General features: G+C 35.9%; 1 protein-coding gene across 1 annotated transcript; it reads right to left on the minus strand.

Annotated features, from left to right (window-relative positions):
- Window positions 1-187: 187 nt before the first annotated feature.
- Window positions 188-14,924, minus strand: yrdc (yrdC N(6)-threonylcarbamoyltransferase domain containing). The gene is made up of 6 exons (XM_030158345.1): window positions 14,683-14,924; window positions 10,932-11,127; window positions 7,944-8,058; window positions 6,802-6,921; window positions 6,502-6,632; window positions 188-1,275 (listed from the first exon to the last, which is right to left on the minus strand). The coding sequence occupies exons 1-6, from the start codon at window positions 14,852-14,854 to the stop codon at window positions 1,206-1,208; spliced, it is 804 nt and encodes a 267-aa protein (XP_030014205.1). The 5' UTR covers window positions 14,855-14,924; the 3' UTR covers window positions 188-1,205.
- Window positions 14,925-15,622: the final 698 nt, after the last annotated feature.

Consider the following 15,622-nt stretch of genomic DNA (forward strand, 5'->3'; position numbering starts at 1 on the left):
CTGGGATAGGCTCCAAGCGACCCCCGTGACCCTAGTGAGGATAAAGCGGGTTCAGAAAATGAATGAATGAATGAATGAAATTAACTAAAATGAAAGCAATGAAATGTTTTAGTTTGACAGTGGAAAAAGAAGAATGCTGTTATTTTTTTGTTTTTTTCCCACCTAGCCTTACATTACCTTTAATGTAAACATACAACACGAATATATGTTCAGATTAGGTGGAAATGTCTTCATACAAAGTGTGCATACTTCACTTCTTTGACTGCAGGAACAGAAATGTAATCTCCGTTTAGTCAGGGATCAGTGTTTTGCATTAGTTCAAGTGGGGGGAAAAAAAAAAACTCTCAGCACTCTGCTATGGATTTGTGTAGATTTAAATTAAATGAACGCCTGCTGTCGGAGTAAAAGGTACTTTCAGACCAGCTTTTTGAGAATAAAAGTATTTCTCCTTAATGCGTCTTGGGATTGATTTCCACATGAAGAACGCTTCGACGTGGTTAGTGCGAGTGTTTTTAAAACGCTTGAGATCTGACTTTTGATTTCACGCACCATTAAGAATCAATTATGAGGAAAACTCAGACAGCTAAAACTAAAGAGGGAGTAATGTCTCGCATGGCTTTTTATGCGTCAAGAACACGGGTGATAAAAAAGTATGAGGCTTTTATTGCAGTTGTGACAAGGTTGTATAATCCATCCATTTGTTTACAGCGGATAAGATTTGGCCTTTAAATATGTTTTATCTAAAATGTATACGGTACATGCATCTGGTCCATAAAGAAAGAAAAAAAAAGTAGAAAAGGGACTGTTTGAGCCCCAGTATATCTGGTTTAAAGTAAAATAATATACATTACATTTAACCACTAGACATGCTGATAAAATAAATAGGTGTTTCAGAAAACTCCAACCACTGTGTTCTTTGTAAAGTTAAAAAAAAACAATATTTATTTTGTGCATAAAATTCCATAATCCAATAGTTGGCTTCCAAAACTAAAATAGTACAGAAATTAATTTACAGAAATCCATAAAACAAGCCCCTCAGTAAGGCAGAAAAAACTAACAGGTTTAAGACCAGAGTCGTTCCTGAGTCATTCAAGGTAAATCTACGTCAACCAGGCAAGACGACAAAAAAAGAGTTGACAGATTTGTCTTCTTCCTGGTTGGGGCCCGTTGTGCGTCTCAGCGTGCGGTGCGACGGAGTTCAAAGGTCAGTCCTCCCCCGGTTCTTCTGACAGCCCATATTTGCGGTTCAGCACGTCAACTGTAGAGGAAAGGGCACTGGAAAAAGAATATTATGGTTGTTGCTCATATAATCAGATGAAGTGTGGGAGGTTTTTCTTTTTTTTTGGGGGGGGGGGGGGGGGTTCAGAGTCACAAAGCACAAACACAACGCAATAAAGCCTGTCCATATGGGATTTTATGTCTGCTGGCAGCCTTCACATCCCAGTACATCTGTACCAAACCTGCTTTTTTTCTTTAATAATGTACATTTTAGTTGCGTTCCGTCGCTCTCTCTCTCAATCTTTTTTTGAAGTTGTCTGAAACGTTTAGAATCATGGTGGGTGCTGCGTGCGGTTCATCCACACAGTTTTAATATTAAGTGATGGAGTACATGCTGATAATGACGTTCCTCCAGGAGAAACTACAGAGAAAGGCTGAAAAACACTGACAGGTGCTTTGACGCAGGTGCATTAATGTTAAAAACAAACGTCTCAGCTTATTACATTTTAAACCTTCTCATCTGAACCGTTTCTCCTCAGCATGCAGGTGAAGTGAAAACCTGAAAGTTCAGTCACATTTTTTGGGCCATTTCCCCATCCACTTCATTTTCTGCCTATATTTACACTTATTATCATGGCAGTTCTGTTTTTTTTTACCTTTTCCTGTTCTGGGTTTGAGCTCACCTTTGCGTCATTCGATGCCGACTCTCCGAAGCCTCCGACTTCATGTCATGGATTTTCTTGAATAAACTTCTATTACATTCATGAGGCGCTACAAAATCCCACAAGTTTTGGAATACACACACAAAGACTCACACAAATGATGAAAAAGGCCAAAACATTAAAAAAAAAAAACCATGACCGAGAGAGTATTTCAAATAGCTTGAGGATTTTGCTGTGTCCAGTGAATTTAACAGAAGTTCCTTCCTTTCTCATGAAAATCCATGAAATGAAGTGAGAAAAGTTTGGAATTTTGAGTTTTTGAGTGAGTAGGTGCCACACAGTTGACCATTAGGTGCTTCTATGAAACTGATCTCTAAAAGCAGGACAGAGAGGCTAAAAATTAGAACAAGATGTACACTAATGTCATGAAGCAAGTTTGGAAGCACTTTGGGTCTATTTTAAAAATATTTACTGAGATAAAAGAGAAACTATTTTTCACATAAACATTTTTATTTGACGCGCACATACAAAAATCCGCATGTAACACGGTAAAAAGGGTGCACTACTATTTTTTTGAATATCTTTTTATTCTCTCACAGGTACATTTTGGGAGTCGAACTAATTATGCAAGGCAGTATTTCACAAAAATGGCCGCTGTTGCAAAATCATTCGCGATTTATTTATGGTTAAATAATAATAATGGATTAGATTTTTTTTAGTGCTTTACATTATTGATCCATTATTCATTTGCCCTCACATTCTCACTCTGGTGGTGGTAAACTACATTTGTAGTTTGTACCTGGGGCAGACTGACACAAGCATGGCTGCCAGTTAGCGCCGAACGGCCCCTCCAACCACTACCAAACATTCAGATCGGCTAAAGTTTACTTAGGGGGTCAAATGAGTGGCCATTTTTGTCAAAAAAACAAAGTTGTAAGAAATGCATAGAACTGTGTTGAAATAATGCTAATACATTTGTGCACAGACTACTGATATTATTTGACAATGGAAGCTATATTTTCAGAAATATTGGATTTTGAATAGCACGTGTATGTGAAAACTTTTGCTGGTGGACGGACGTGACATTACCCATGATGATCTGGTCAGTACCAGTACTTTATTAGTAATAAACTTATATACTTACTATTGCTAATTCTCCTCTTATTCATAAATGTTAGTATTGTGGATCTAAAACAATAACCGCTGACACAAAAACACAAAATGTGGCAGTGGACGGATGTGACATGGTTGTTACAGATCCCATCATACTGATGCTCGGCAGCCATGTCACCGTTTCCACAAATGATCCCTGTGCAAAAACTAGTATCATAATTATTTATTGTATAGTTTATCATCATACTAAAGAGTAAATAACAATACAGAATTGTTATTTATTTATAAAAATGCTTATTATTAGAAAACTGTTGATTTAAAAAGTGACGTGTGACATTCTTAATGTATGTATTGGCGTAACATAAGCAGGATGGATTAGCACCATACTCCATATTGCAACCTGTAAAAATAAAACATGTGATATGTAGTATATAATATTGTAAGAAAAACTGGGGAATCTAAAAGAATAGAATATGTGTTTTTCAGGTAAATTCAGTTCAAATATAACTTGGCCATTTGTGACATGAAAATATAGCATTCATTGTGATGAAATTGGACATTTTTGACCTGAAAACATAGTTCATATGACCATCAACATGTTGCAACAGAACTGAAATCCTGTAAATTTGCATAACTTGCATTTACCAACACAAAGTTCCTTTGGGGATTCACTTATATTGACTCATTATGCACAAAGACACAAATAAGACTTCTAAGCAAATTTTAGCCAAAATGCATTCATACACCAGTGTGAGGGTCACTGGAGGCAAGGTGGATGAAGTGTCTTCCCTAAGGACACAATGGCACAAGGCTTGGACAGAGTGGGATTTGAACTGCCAACCCTACGGTTTTTGGATGACCTCTACCTTCTGAGCCATGGCCGTCTATAACCATATAAAGCGAGTGGACACGATGGGTTACACACAAAACCTGGAATGAGACTGCCGATTCATAAAAAACCCACAAGTCTGGATTAGAAAAACCACTAGGATCATCAAATCTAACACAGTGTCTTCATTTATAGCGGTATGCAAGACCATTTACAGCCATGCTTTCAAGATCAAATGCACTGACACCTAGGCAGCTTTTCATGTCCCAATTTTGGTCCTATTTTTGGCCCCAATATTTTATTAAAATTCATTAATTTTGGGATGGCTCAGAGCAAGAGTGTAATTCTTTTTGCATTCATCTGAGGTCATCATTAAGTAAATCCAGGGGGAAAATATGTCTAAATTTCTCTTGTTATTGCATCTATAAAGCTGGAGAAGTGCCAGGTACCAAAATAAACCCAATTTCATGGACAGACCTCATTATAAACAGACACCACGCTTTTAAAAATAAATACTAACTCATAACCAGTGACGTGCAAACAAAGAGCCTCGAACAATACTGTTGACAGTTTGTAATCTCTTGCAGGCCTGTTACATTAAACTCATAATGGCCTGATTCTGATGAGTGGAGCTGATCGCCGTCATTAGGCATCATTGTTGGAACTGTTTCTATTAAGCTGAGACAAAACAGCTGAAGTAAAGTAGTAGAAATGTCATATGTCCATCACCTCTTTTACATCGCTTTCCATCATTTGACCTTTTAACTAGTGCTCTTTAACCCATCTTCTAGTGCACTTGAGTGATGAATTAGTGCCAGCGGCTGTTTTTCCCCCCAAGGCCATAAATAATAAATGCTGCAGTGTTGGAAAATATGCAGGTCACTGATGTACAAGATTTTCCACAGACTGATTTTACAATATATATAAAAGAGCAAAAAACTGAATTTATATAGTAAATGGTCACACATTATGAATGTAGTTTAGAAATAAATTCATAATGATATGTAAGCATTCCACTGTTTTATTTTTTTCCTATCTAGATGAATAGGTAGTTATAGATGTAACAAATTAAGCAGGAATTAAAACAGGTTGTAGAGATCCACTCAATTTTTGCTGGAATGACTATAAAGATACCTTTGCAGCACCTGGAGGGTTCAAATTCAAACTTTTTGAACTATTAGGGTCCAAATACACAAACAAATGTACCAAAAACTAATAAAAGTAGGTTTAGCAAAATATGACCCCTTTAAAACTCAGTGTCTCGTCATGGCCCAGCAGCCCTAAGACATGATATGTATACGTTTAAGGATTAAAAAAATGAGAAATAAGTGATGGTTTTAGAAACATTAAAAATGATACGTACATTTATATAGTATATTGTTTTGTACAGTTAATTGCATTTATATATTTTAAACTGAAAAAAGTAGTTGGTTAAAAAATTTGGTAAACAAGTAATGGTAAGACAACTGAACTACAGAGGTTGCACTACACATTTTTATTGTCCATCATTTTGACAGACAGGGTTGTAAAAATTCCGTCATAACAAATTATTATCTGTCATTTCAAATTTTTATTTTTTAATGATAATGAGATATATTTAGTAGTATTTAATGTTCAAAAACATCTCAATGATGCAGCAGCTGTAGTTGCTGCTGGCTGATAAACCAACGTGATATCACAACTCACATAATTATATAGGCCAGTTTTAATTGGTGTGTTATGCATAGACATTCTAAGCTTTCCTTGTGTATGTTCACGCAGTGTCAGATACCATGCACTGAGGGTTAGGGTTTAGGTTATGTGAACCAGAGATCTGGGCACAAATTGACATGCCATCAAATAACACATGAAAGGTAGAAAATGCGTACATGTAGCACACCAAATGCCATCAGAACTGGAGTATTCCTTGCTTGTCCGTCGTCCTTCACTGCATCAGTCCCTCTTTTTTCACCGCATTTATCAATGCCATCACATTTACTGGGCTTTCTAAAATAACTAAGGAGACTTGGCTGGCTTCACATTTTCCGCTAGCAAAGTAGCATCTAATTTTAGCTAAAGTCAGCTAAACAACGAGACAAGACTTGACATTGACTGATTAATATGCACACTCGCCATGAACTGGACAGGGGGTCTACTACAGGTGAACTAACAGTGAGTCATGTGACTGAAGTACTGCTGTTGTATTCAGCGTAGTTGTGAACAGTGGTGCTGTTGGTTCTATACAGGTAGGATGCTGTTACGGAATGTTTGATGACTTGTTAAGAGAGAGACAGACCAGCGATCCTGCGAGCAGGTTCTGTTCATAGTGTTGTATCAAACTTTCTTTGGCAGATTACCCTCAGTATTTTAATCTGTCAAAATGACGGACGGCCTTCAGAATTTTCCGTCATTTAGAAAAAAATTCGTCAATGATGGAATATTTTCAGTTAACACGACCTCTGCTGAACTATGAGTAGTTTTAATATCTCATTGTTGAACAAACGACTGCTTATGTTCTGGCACCTCTTGTTGTGATGTCAAAGCCAATTTAAACCTGCTTTTGTCGGATATTTTCAAACTAAACTAAACCTTTCATGACTATAATCAGTTTGGTTTGGGGAGAATACATCAGCACATGCTCTTTAATTGCAATAAAATCCAGAAATCAGCTCAATTCCAGAGTTACTGCCGTGACCTTACCAGCCGGCTCTGATGATTCTGTATTTTCCGAGTGCAGACAGGTCGACCACTGTTGACCCGAGACGGCTCTGGTCTCCTATTGGTCCTCCATCCACCACCACTGACAGTTTGGGCCAGAGCTCCTCAAACTCCTGTATGGAAATAGAACCAGCACCTCCATGAAGTGAGACTGTTAGTACAAACATTCAGCTGATCTGTAACAGTAAATAACACCTTGACGGTAACATCCTCTCAGGTTGGATTCTTGTGAATAAATCCTTGTCTTGTCTGAGTTCACAGTTTGTTTTTTTTTCTACTTACATGCACGGCCACAGTGCTGGTGTGGGAGCTGATGTTGGCACTGGTTAGTGCTAGTGGCTCCCCGCACATCTGACAGAGGCGTCGCATGAAGGGGTGGTCTGGGATACGGACGCCTACGAGCTGAAGACCAAAGAACACACAAAGACAGTTACAATGGATGATTGACAGTCACACAGTTATACAAAAATAGGATCAATGGTCCTGTATCTCAACAGCATGTTCTATCAAGAATCAATAACAAGTTGAATCTGTGAGGTTATCAGGTTCTGTCTATGTTAGAGTCCTGTGGTCTTAGTCCAGGAGATCAATCTCCCAATAGAAGTAGGTGGTATTGTCACTGGAGGAGAACTCAACTAATTAAATGAAAGTCCATATATGACTTCTTTCAGTGCTCAGTAGTAACTATATTGATATCTGGAACCATTTACATGTTACAAACCATCAAAATATAAGTAAAGGAGAATGTTTAACATTTTATTCATTCATCAAAAATTAAACAATCCAAATTTCTCAAAACTGTGAACAAACATTGTAGACACTGTCTCAAAGAAGTTACATAAAAAAATTCAAATGAATCTGATTAGTAGTTTCAGAATAGACGATTGTTGAAATCTAGACATTGGTGACCTTGAGTTTGACCCTTCAAGGTCACTCAAGGTCAAAAGGTCATGAACCCAAATGAAAGTCTGACTTCCTATCAGTGACTTCCTATCAGTGCTCAATTGTAACTATATTGATATCTCTAACCATTTCCATGTTGTTGTTCCATGCTATCAATATATGGGCAATTATAAGTAAAGACACATTTTTAAATTTTTTTTTTTTTCAAAATTTCAAAAATTTGTAAAAAAAAAAAAAATGCAAAAATCAACATTTCTCAAAACTGTGTACAAATTTTGTAAATATTGTCCCGAGCTACATATAAAATTTGAAATGAATCTGACCAGTAGTTTCATCAGAGAATATGTTTAAAGAAATTGCTAACAAAGACAACAACGCCATTGCCGTAGAAGACGACGACAATGGACGCAGTGCCTTCTCAATTACTTGAACCGACATTGGACCGACAGCAGGTTAGATTCTAGAATAACCTCACTAGTTTGGTGTTTTCAGTTGGGCTCAGTTTTTCCAATGAGACTTACTGAAGTGAACGGGTTGAGGTCTGCGTTGAGGACTTCGGATCTTTCAAACACCAACGTGACGGGACCCGGTAGCAGGTCGTTCAACAGCTCCTCCTTCACTTTCACTTTACAGTACCTGTTCGCAAACATACACACACACACGTTCAGCTGTGCTTTAAGCTGCTTCAAGTGTGAAAGAAAAACTGAAAAATCCAGCCTCACTCTGATGTTGAATCCAGGATGTTATGTACTCCTGTGTTGCACCTACCATCTGTCAGTCTGCTGGGCCTCCTCCGCTACACTTATATAGTGATTCACCTACATATACTGTATACGTTATATAAAAAATACATTATACATCACACTTCTTGGTAAATAAATTATTTAAAGCTGCACTGTTAGAGTGAAAATGCAGTGGAACCGACCTGTCAGCCTCTTCTATAAGACACTCCAGGTTATTGTTATTGGTCGAGAACAAATGCAAACTATTACACAGTGAATAGCACATGTATTATACTGAATAACAGACGCTTCTGGAGACAGTCACATTATTGATATTAATAAGGGTCAGTTATTGGACAGGAAGTGGACGTGTGATACAGCAAAACAGCTTCATGTCATATTCCATTTTGATATTATGATAAAAACGAAAATGACTTTAGTAGGAATAAAGTATAAAAAGTGAACAAACCACAAAAAGAAATTTCAAATTTAAACAGAACACTCAAAAATATTTAAGGTAATAAGTCAACCAAAAATGTTGTGATGTCAAAGCTGACATTAAACCTGTTTTTGTTTGATATTTTCATGCTAAACTAAATCTTTCATGACTATTACCAGGCAGTTTGGTTAGGGCAGAATAAAATCAATACATACTCTTTAAGTTGCAATAAAATTAAGAAACCAGTACAATTCAAGAGTTACTGCCATGACCTACAAATTATCATACAGTGAAAAAAAACATGCGTTATAGTCAATAAGTCAACCTTAAAAAGAAAAAAATGTCACACAATGTACAACTATTTCATTGCAGCTCTTAAACAACACTTTGTCTTAAATGGAGTTGGAAGATGCTCAGCTTATATGTCCTCCCCCAATTTTACATGACTTTACTCATCAGCTAATTTGTATAGTCCATAAAAAAGAGGAAGAGATCATTTATTAACTAACTGAAAAAATAGAACAAATTCACATAAAACGTACCATCAATAACTATTACTGTTGTATTCCTGTTCATTGTAACTATATCTATGGAAAATAAGGTTTTTTATACATCTTCTCGAATTTTATGATGTTTCCAAACTGTTTGACATGAATTTGGTTGTTTTAGTTTTATTATGATTGCAACCAGGTTTTTTTTTTTTTAATTCCCTTTTTATCTGAAAAAGCAGTATAAACACACTCGTATCAAATTCTGCAAAACTGTTTGCAGGATGCTTTTCCAGTGTTTTTACATATTAATAACATTTGTGTAACAAAACTATGTGGGAGGGGTGACTTACTGTCCAGGCGATACCTCAAAAGGAAAATGAATAAAAAAATGACAAATGAAAAAGGTAAAAAAAAATAACAAAAAAAACCGGAAGTATAGATCGTAATGGTTTGACATACGCAGTTTATTCATTCATCTTCTAAACCTGCTTTATCCTCACTAGGGTCACAGGGGTCGCTGGAGCCTATCCCAGCTACCTATGGGCAAAGGCAGGGTACACCCTGGACAAGTCACCAGTTCATCGCAGGGCTGACATATATAGATGAACAACCAATCATTAACAACTATGGGCTATTTTTTAGGTCGGCCAATTAACCTATTAGTGTATGTCTTTAGATGGTGGGAGAAGCCGGAGAGAACCCACGCAAACACAGGGAGAACATGCAAACTCCAAGGTCCCTGGAATCGAACCCAGGACCTTCTTGTTCTGAAGTGACAGTGTTATCCACTGCACCACCGTTTCACCCCCATTTAGTCCAAATCTTGTAAAAAATTTTTCTTTTTGTACTGACAGAAAAGGACAACTTCTCCTTGATGTAAATCTCTTATACAATGTACAACCATTTATCAACGGTGTGTGTGTGTGTGTGTGTGTGGGGGGGGGGGTGTTCTTACTTTTATCAGTTTTCTTGTAATTTTTTATTTTTTTTTACTTGCTGCCAATGGTATATTTAATAATTTCATATCATTACTATTCCAGTTCTTTGAAAAAATAAGTAATATCTGTACATGTCCGGATTGAACAAAAAAGTAGGAGGTTTGATGGGAAGTCGAGGAGGAGGAGATGCATATGAGAGATTAGCATTTGCAACAGTACAGAACAGTTCTGTGACTCTGACTTCTGATCAGACACCACCAGTATTCAGCTTACACACACACACACACGCACACACACACACACACACACACACACACACGCACACACACACACACACACACACACACACAGCTTCAATCTTTCAATTCTGTTCTGCACCGTATAGAAACTCCCCTCCCTTTATGTGTCTGAGGACCACTGTTTTTAACCTTTACATGATACAAACGGCCGATCCTCAGCTCGTCTTCACTCCTGATGGACTACGCCTCTCGCTGTTCACATCATTTACAACACCATTATCGTTTCTACCTCATTACTAATCCTAAATTGCCCTTTTCCTGATGTTTTTTTGGAATGAGTTTCAGGCCTTAATGGCAGAAATGGATGTATATATTTACAAATCAAATAAAGTCATTCAGCCTTCACAACGTCTGCGAGTCAAAGTGAATTTAGAAATCTCTTTCCTGTGTGTAAGTGCATTTTCCATATTTTTACTGGTTTGGTGCTGCAATACAGTGAATATAGAAACAGTATGATCACATTTCGAGTGAACTAACTTATCTCTATTCCATCCAACTATTAAATGGATATAGGAGTCCAAACATATATCAACCTGCAGTTGTTTATTTTACCGTTTTTCTGTTTTACAGTTAGATTAGTGTTTCCTTCTGTGATAGACCCACAGAGACGATGCACCTACTTATAGATTTCCTGGACTTCTCCCACGCAGATGGCCAGTGGTTTCTGTGAGTTTCGTCCCTTGATGTCGTAAGTTTTCGCGACAGCCTCGGAGTTTTGAGCCAGACATGCAAGGCCGTAGATGGTGTCGGTTGGCACGGCGACCACATGGCCCTCCTTCAGAGCCTTCACAGTGTGCCTCAGGACTTCAGCACCATCTGCAGTTCAGACACAAGGAAGGTCACACACAGCAGTGCTGCTGAGCTAAAATGAGAGTGGAAAGCATATGTTCATAATTTTCTTTCTTTTTCTTTTTAAATTGTAAACAGTGCATATTTTTCAGTACAGTGAATGTCTGATGGATAAGGCTGTAGAGGATATTCTGCCGATTTTACACATCAAAACTAATTTACTTGTCAAGGTAAAATTACACATTTCATATTAGTATAAATCGTTTCATTTTTTAGGCATTTTCTTTATCCATTTATATTAATATTCTTTTCACCCACTGCGTCTGCTCATTACCTTCATACATTTGGTACAGATCTCCAAAATGCCATTTTGTTGTTGCACTCATATCAACAAAATAAAATAAAATAAAACTATATAAATAATTAAGGAGTATTCTTTTCTCTTAAAATATAAACTAATGTGCTGTGGAAGTAAAATTAGACCTACGGGAAAACTGAATCTATTTTGTTAACGTCCACTGTGATTCGTGACAGGCATTTTCATACAATCAAACAAATGTAATTTAATATAAAAAAAAAAAAAAATTATAAAAAAAATTAAAAAATAAAATAATAATAATAATAATAGTAATAATAATAATAATAATAATACAAATCCATTTACTTGAGTCAATTTACTTCAACTTTTTTTGTCAAACCATTTTCCTACTCAAAGTCGTTGTGATATATTTTATGTTATGAGAGCAACACAAAAGTTTTGGTTGATATGAAACTGTAGCAGGATGCATTGTGGCATCCAAGTAATTAAAGGGAAACTGTGTGTGCATGTAATGACATGTCAAACAGGTAAAACCTGGTACGATGAGGTCTGACACAAGCAGACTTACTGCTTAGTAAGGACTGGAATTTCATCCACTGTCTTCAGTCTAAGAATCAAACATAGTTAAAGTGATATATCATCATTAGCATATGCCGTCCACCTGAACCAAAATAATACTAATAAAAAACTCATCCACAGGGAGTGAAAGAACCACAATTACCCTGCTAAGTTTTTTTAAAAAGACTTTATAAACTTTAAAGAACTGCACTGGGAAAAACTGGGCCATAAACAATAGTTCAGCATCTCTATATAAATCATAAATCTCCTCCCATCCCCAAGTCAGGTAAAAATTACCCAACTCATAAAATTAGTAGTCGAGTATGCTTATCGTTTTGACTAATCGATTAATTGATAATTCACGCACATCTCTAAAAATATGGTACATTTGGAAAGAAAAGCTTTTTTATTTTCCTTGAAATTATGTGCAAACAATTTAGTCATCAGTATAAAAGTATTGACAATCAGTAACCAGTAAAAACATAATGTTGACTGATACATATATACAGTATATATGAGACATATCATGAAACAATTCAAGAATCAACCCTTGTAGTTGATGTGTTACAAACAGCAAAATGGGAAGAAGTTGGGATTTGAGCAGCTTTGACAAGGGAGAAATAGTGATGGACAAATCACTGGGTCAGAGCATCTCCAGATGTTGTTGGATATTCCCAGTGTAAAGTGGTTGGTTCCATTATTACCACTTCTCCTGTCAGTGGTCTGAATGTTATGGTCAGTTTACAGTTATACTTTTAATATGATTGATTTCATGATACAACACAATCTGTATCGGCTAAAATTTGCTTAGAGGTCTTATTTCTGTCTTTGTGCATCAGAAATCAATCTAAGTGAATCCCCAAAGGAACTTTGTGTTGGTAAATGCAAGTTATGCAAATTTACAGGATTTCAGTTCTGTTGCAACATGTTGATGGTCATATGAACTATGTTTTCAGGTCAAAAATGTCCAGTTTCATCACAATGAATGCTATATTTTCATGTCACAAATGGCCAAGTTATATTTGAACTGAATTTACCTGAAAAACAAATATTCTTTTCTTTTAGATTCCCCACTTTTTCTTACAAGATTATATACTACATATCACATGTTTTATTTTTACAGGTTGCAATATGGAGTATGGTGCTGATCCATCCTGCTTATGTTACACCAATACATACATTAAGAATGTCACACGTCACTGTTTAAATCAACAGTTTTCTAATAATAAGCATTTTTATAAAGAAATAACAATTCTATATTGTTATTTACTCTTTAGTAGGATGATAAACTATACAATAAATAATTCTGATACTAGTTTTTGCACAGGGATCATTTGTGGAAACGGTGACATGGCTGCAGAGCATCAGTATGATGGGATCTGTAACAACCATGTCACATCCGTCCACTGACACATTTTGTGTTTTTGTTGAGCTGTTATTGTTTTAGATCCACTATAAAACATTTAATTTATGAATAAGAGGAGAATTAGCAATAGTGAGTATATAAGTTTATTACTAATAAAGTACTGGTACTGACCAGAGCATCATGGGTAATGTCACGTCCGTCCACCAGTTATTTATGCTCTTTCTAATGCTATTTTAAGAATTCTATTCTAATTTATTTTCTTCTATTCTGTGTTATTATTTTATATTCTATGCTATATTCTGTTCTATACTGAATTTATTAATTTCAATTTAAATACACATGCAATTCTCAAATGTCATGTTCGTCCACCAGCAAAAGTTTTCACATACACGTGCTATTCAAAATCCAATATTTCTGAAAATATAGCTCCCACTGTCAAATAATATCAGTACTCTGTGCACAAATGTATTAGCATTATTTCAACACAGTTCTACACATTTCTTACAACTTTGTTTTTTTTTTTTTTTTTTTTACTAAATTGGCCACTCATTTGACCCCCTAAGTAAATTTTAGCTGGTATGCTTTTAATCTTATCCTATGGATCTAGTTTTTGTGTCCTTCATAAAGCTTGAATGAATGAATGAATGAATCGTAATACAGGTTCTTACAATTGTATCCACTAATACACAAGCTGACTATTGGCTCCTGGTTGGTGAATTATACCATTACATTGCATGCTTTTACATGTATTAGCAATAAAAACTGAATACTACAATACTCTTTTTTTTGTTTGTTTTCTTTTTCTTTTTTTCTTTTTTTTATGGGCTCAGCTGGCTGACAGGCAGCAATACTCTTTAAGGAGCAACAATACTCTTTATGGAGCTACAATACTCTATGGAGCTACAATACTCTTTATGGAGCTACAATACTCTTTATGGAGCTACAATACTCTTTATGGAGCTCTCCTGCTTTAAAATATGATACTTTAAGTACACTTTGCTTATAATACTTGTGTACTTTAACATTAAAATAAATAAATAAATAAATAAAATTAATTCAGGGATTTTACTTGGAACATTTCTACTCTCTTTAGGTAGAATCTGATGCTTCTTCCAGCTCTGACTGAGTCTAAAATTTAACTTTTGTTTAACTATGGACAAAACCTTTAACATCACGTGGAAGGACAACCAGAGGAGTCTGATGCAACACCCTGTAGTGTCTGTGTCCATTCAGTTCAAGTGTCTCTTCAGCATCTTAAATGTGTAAGGGTCACCGGACTGTTGTGAAAATGTGAAGCCCGTGGACCCACGTGTGTGGTGGCTGTGACAGGCGGACCTACCTGGGTGGCCCTCATGCTGGACACTCGGTCCATTGGAGGTCGGCGGCAGTAAACGCAGCACTTTGGTTTTCAGCTCTTTACACATTTCTGTTCCGTGTGGACGAACGACGGCTGAGCTGTGGGCGCCTCTGGATCTGAGCAACTCAACAAACCAGTACCTTAAAAACCTCATAAACCTGGACTAGTATCCACAGGCATGTCATTTCGCCGCACAGTCCGGATCTGATGAAATACCATGTGTCTTCCGGGTTACGCCCACAAACAATGACGACATCAGTCTTAAAGGGACAGCAGCACAAACGCACAGAGAACACGCATATCCATCCAATGCTTTTTTTTAAATCTAGATTTTCTGACATTGAAGAAATATGTAACTTTTGTAATTGTAATCCTGACACCACTTTACACTTATTCTTTCTTTGTTTGCGTTCTTCTGACTTTTGGTCTAAAATTGAACACTTTCTCATATCTAAATTTAATGAAAATATAATTCAAACACCTCAAAATGTACTTACATATTTTCAACATGACATGTAATTTGGAATTTAATGTTAATATGATCATTTTATTTGGAAAATTTCACATACACAAAAGTAAATATGCCAAAACACGCCCAAATTTTAAAGTCTTTATGATAAAATTTGAAGAATATATTAATCATTAGAATTTATCTTTCACAAAAAAAAACAAAAACCCACAAACACTAACAATTTATTTATATAATTTAAACAATTCTTTAAAATGGAATGAATTTACGCTCTGTCGTAAATGTTTTTTCTTAGATCTTTATATTTTAAGTTATTATTTTTATAATTATTTCTCTTTTCTTCTTTGTGTCTGTAAGTCGTTGCGTTATGTTAATTTATTTGTTTGGGTGATTTTTCTTTTTAAAATATTGATGTTCGTTCAAAATTTCTTTGTTTTGTGTGCATATACATTT

This window comes from Sphaeramia orbicularis, chromosome 16, assembly GCF_902148855.1.
Source record: "Sphaeramia orbicularis chromosome 16, fSphaOr1.1, whole genome shotgun sequence".
Taxonomy (NCBI): Eukaryota; Metazoa; Chordata; class Actinopteri; order Kurtiformes; family Apogonidae; genus Sphaeramia; species Sphaeramia orbicularis.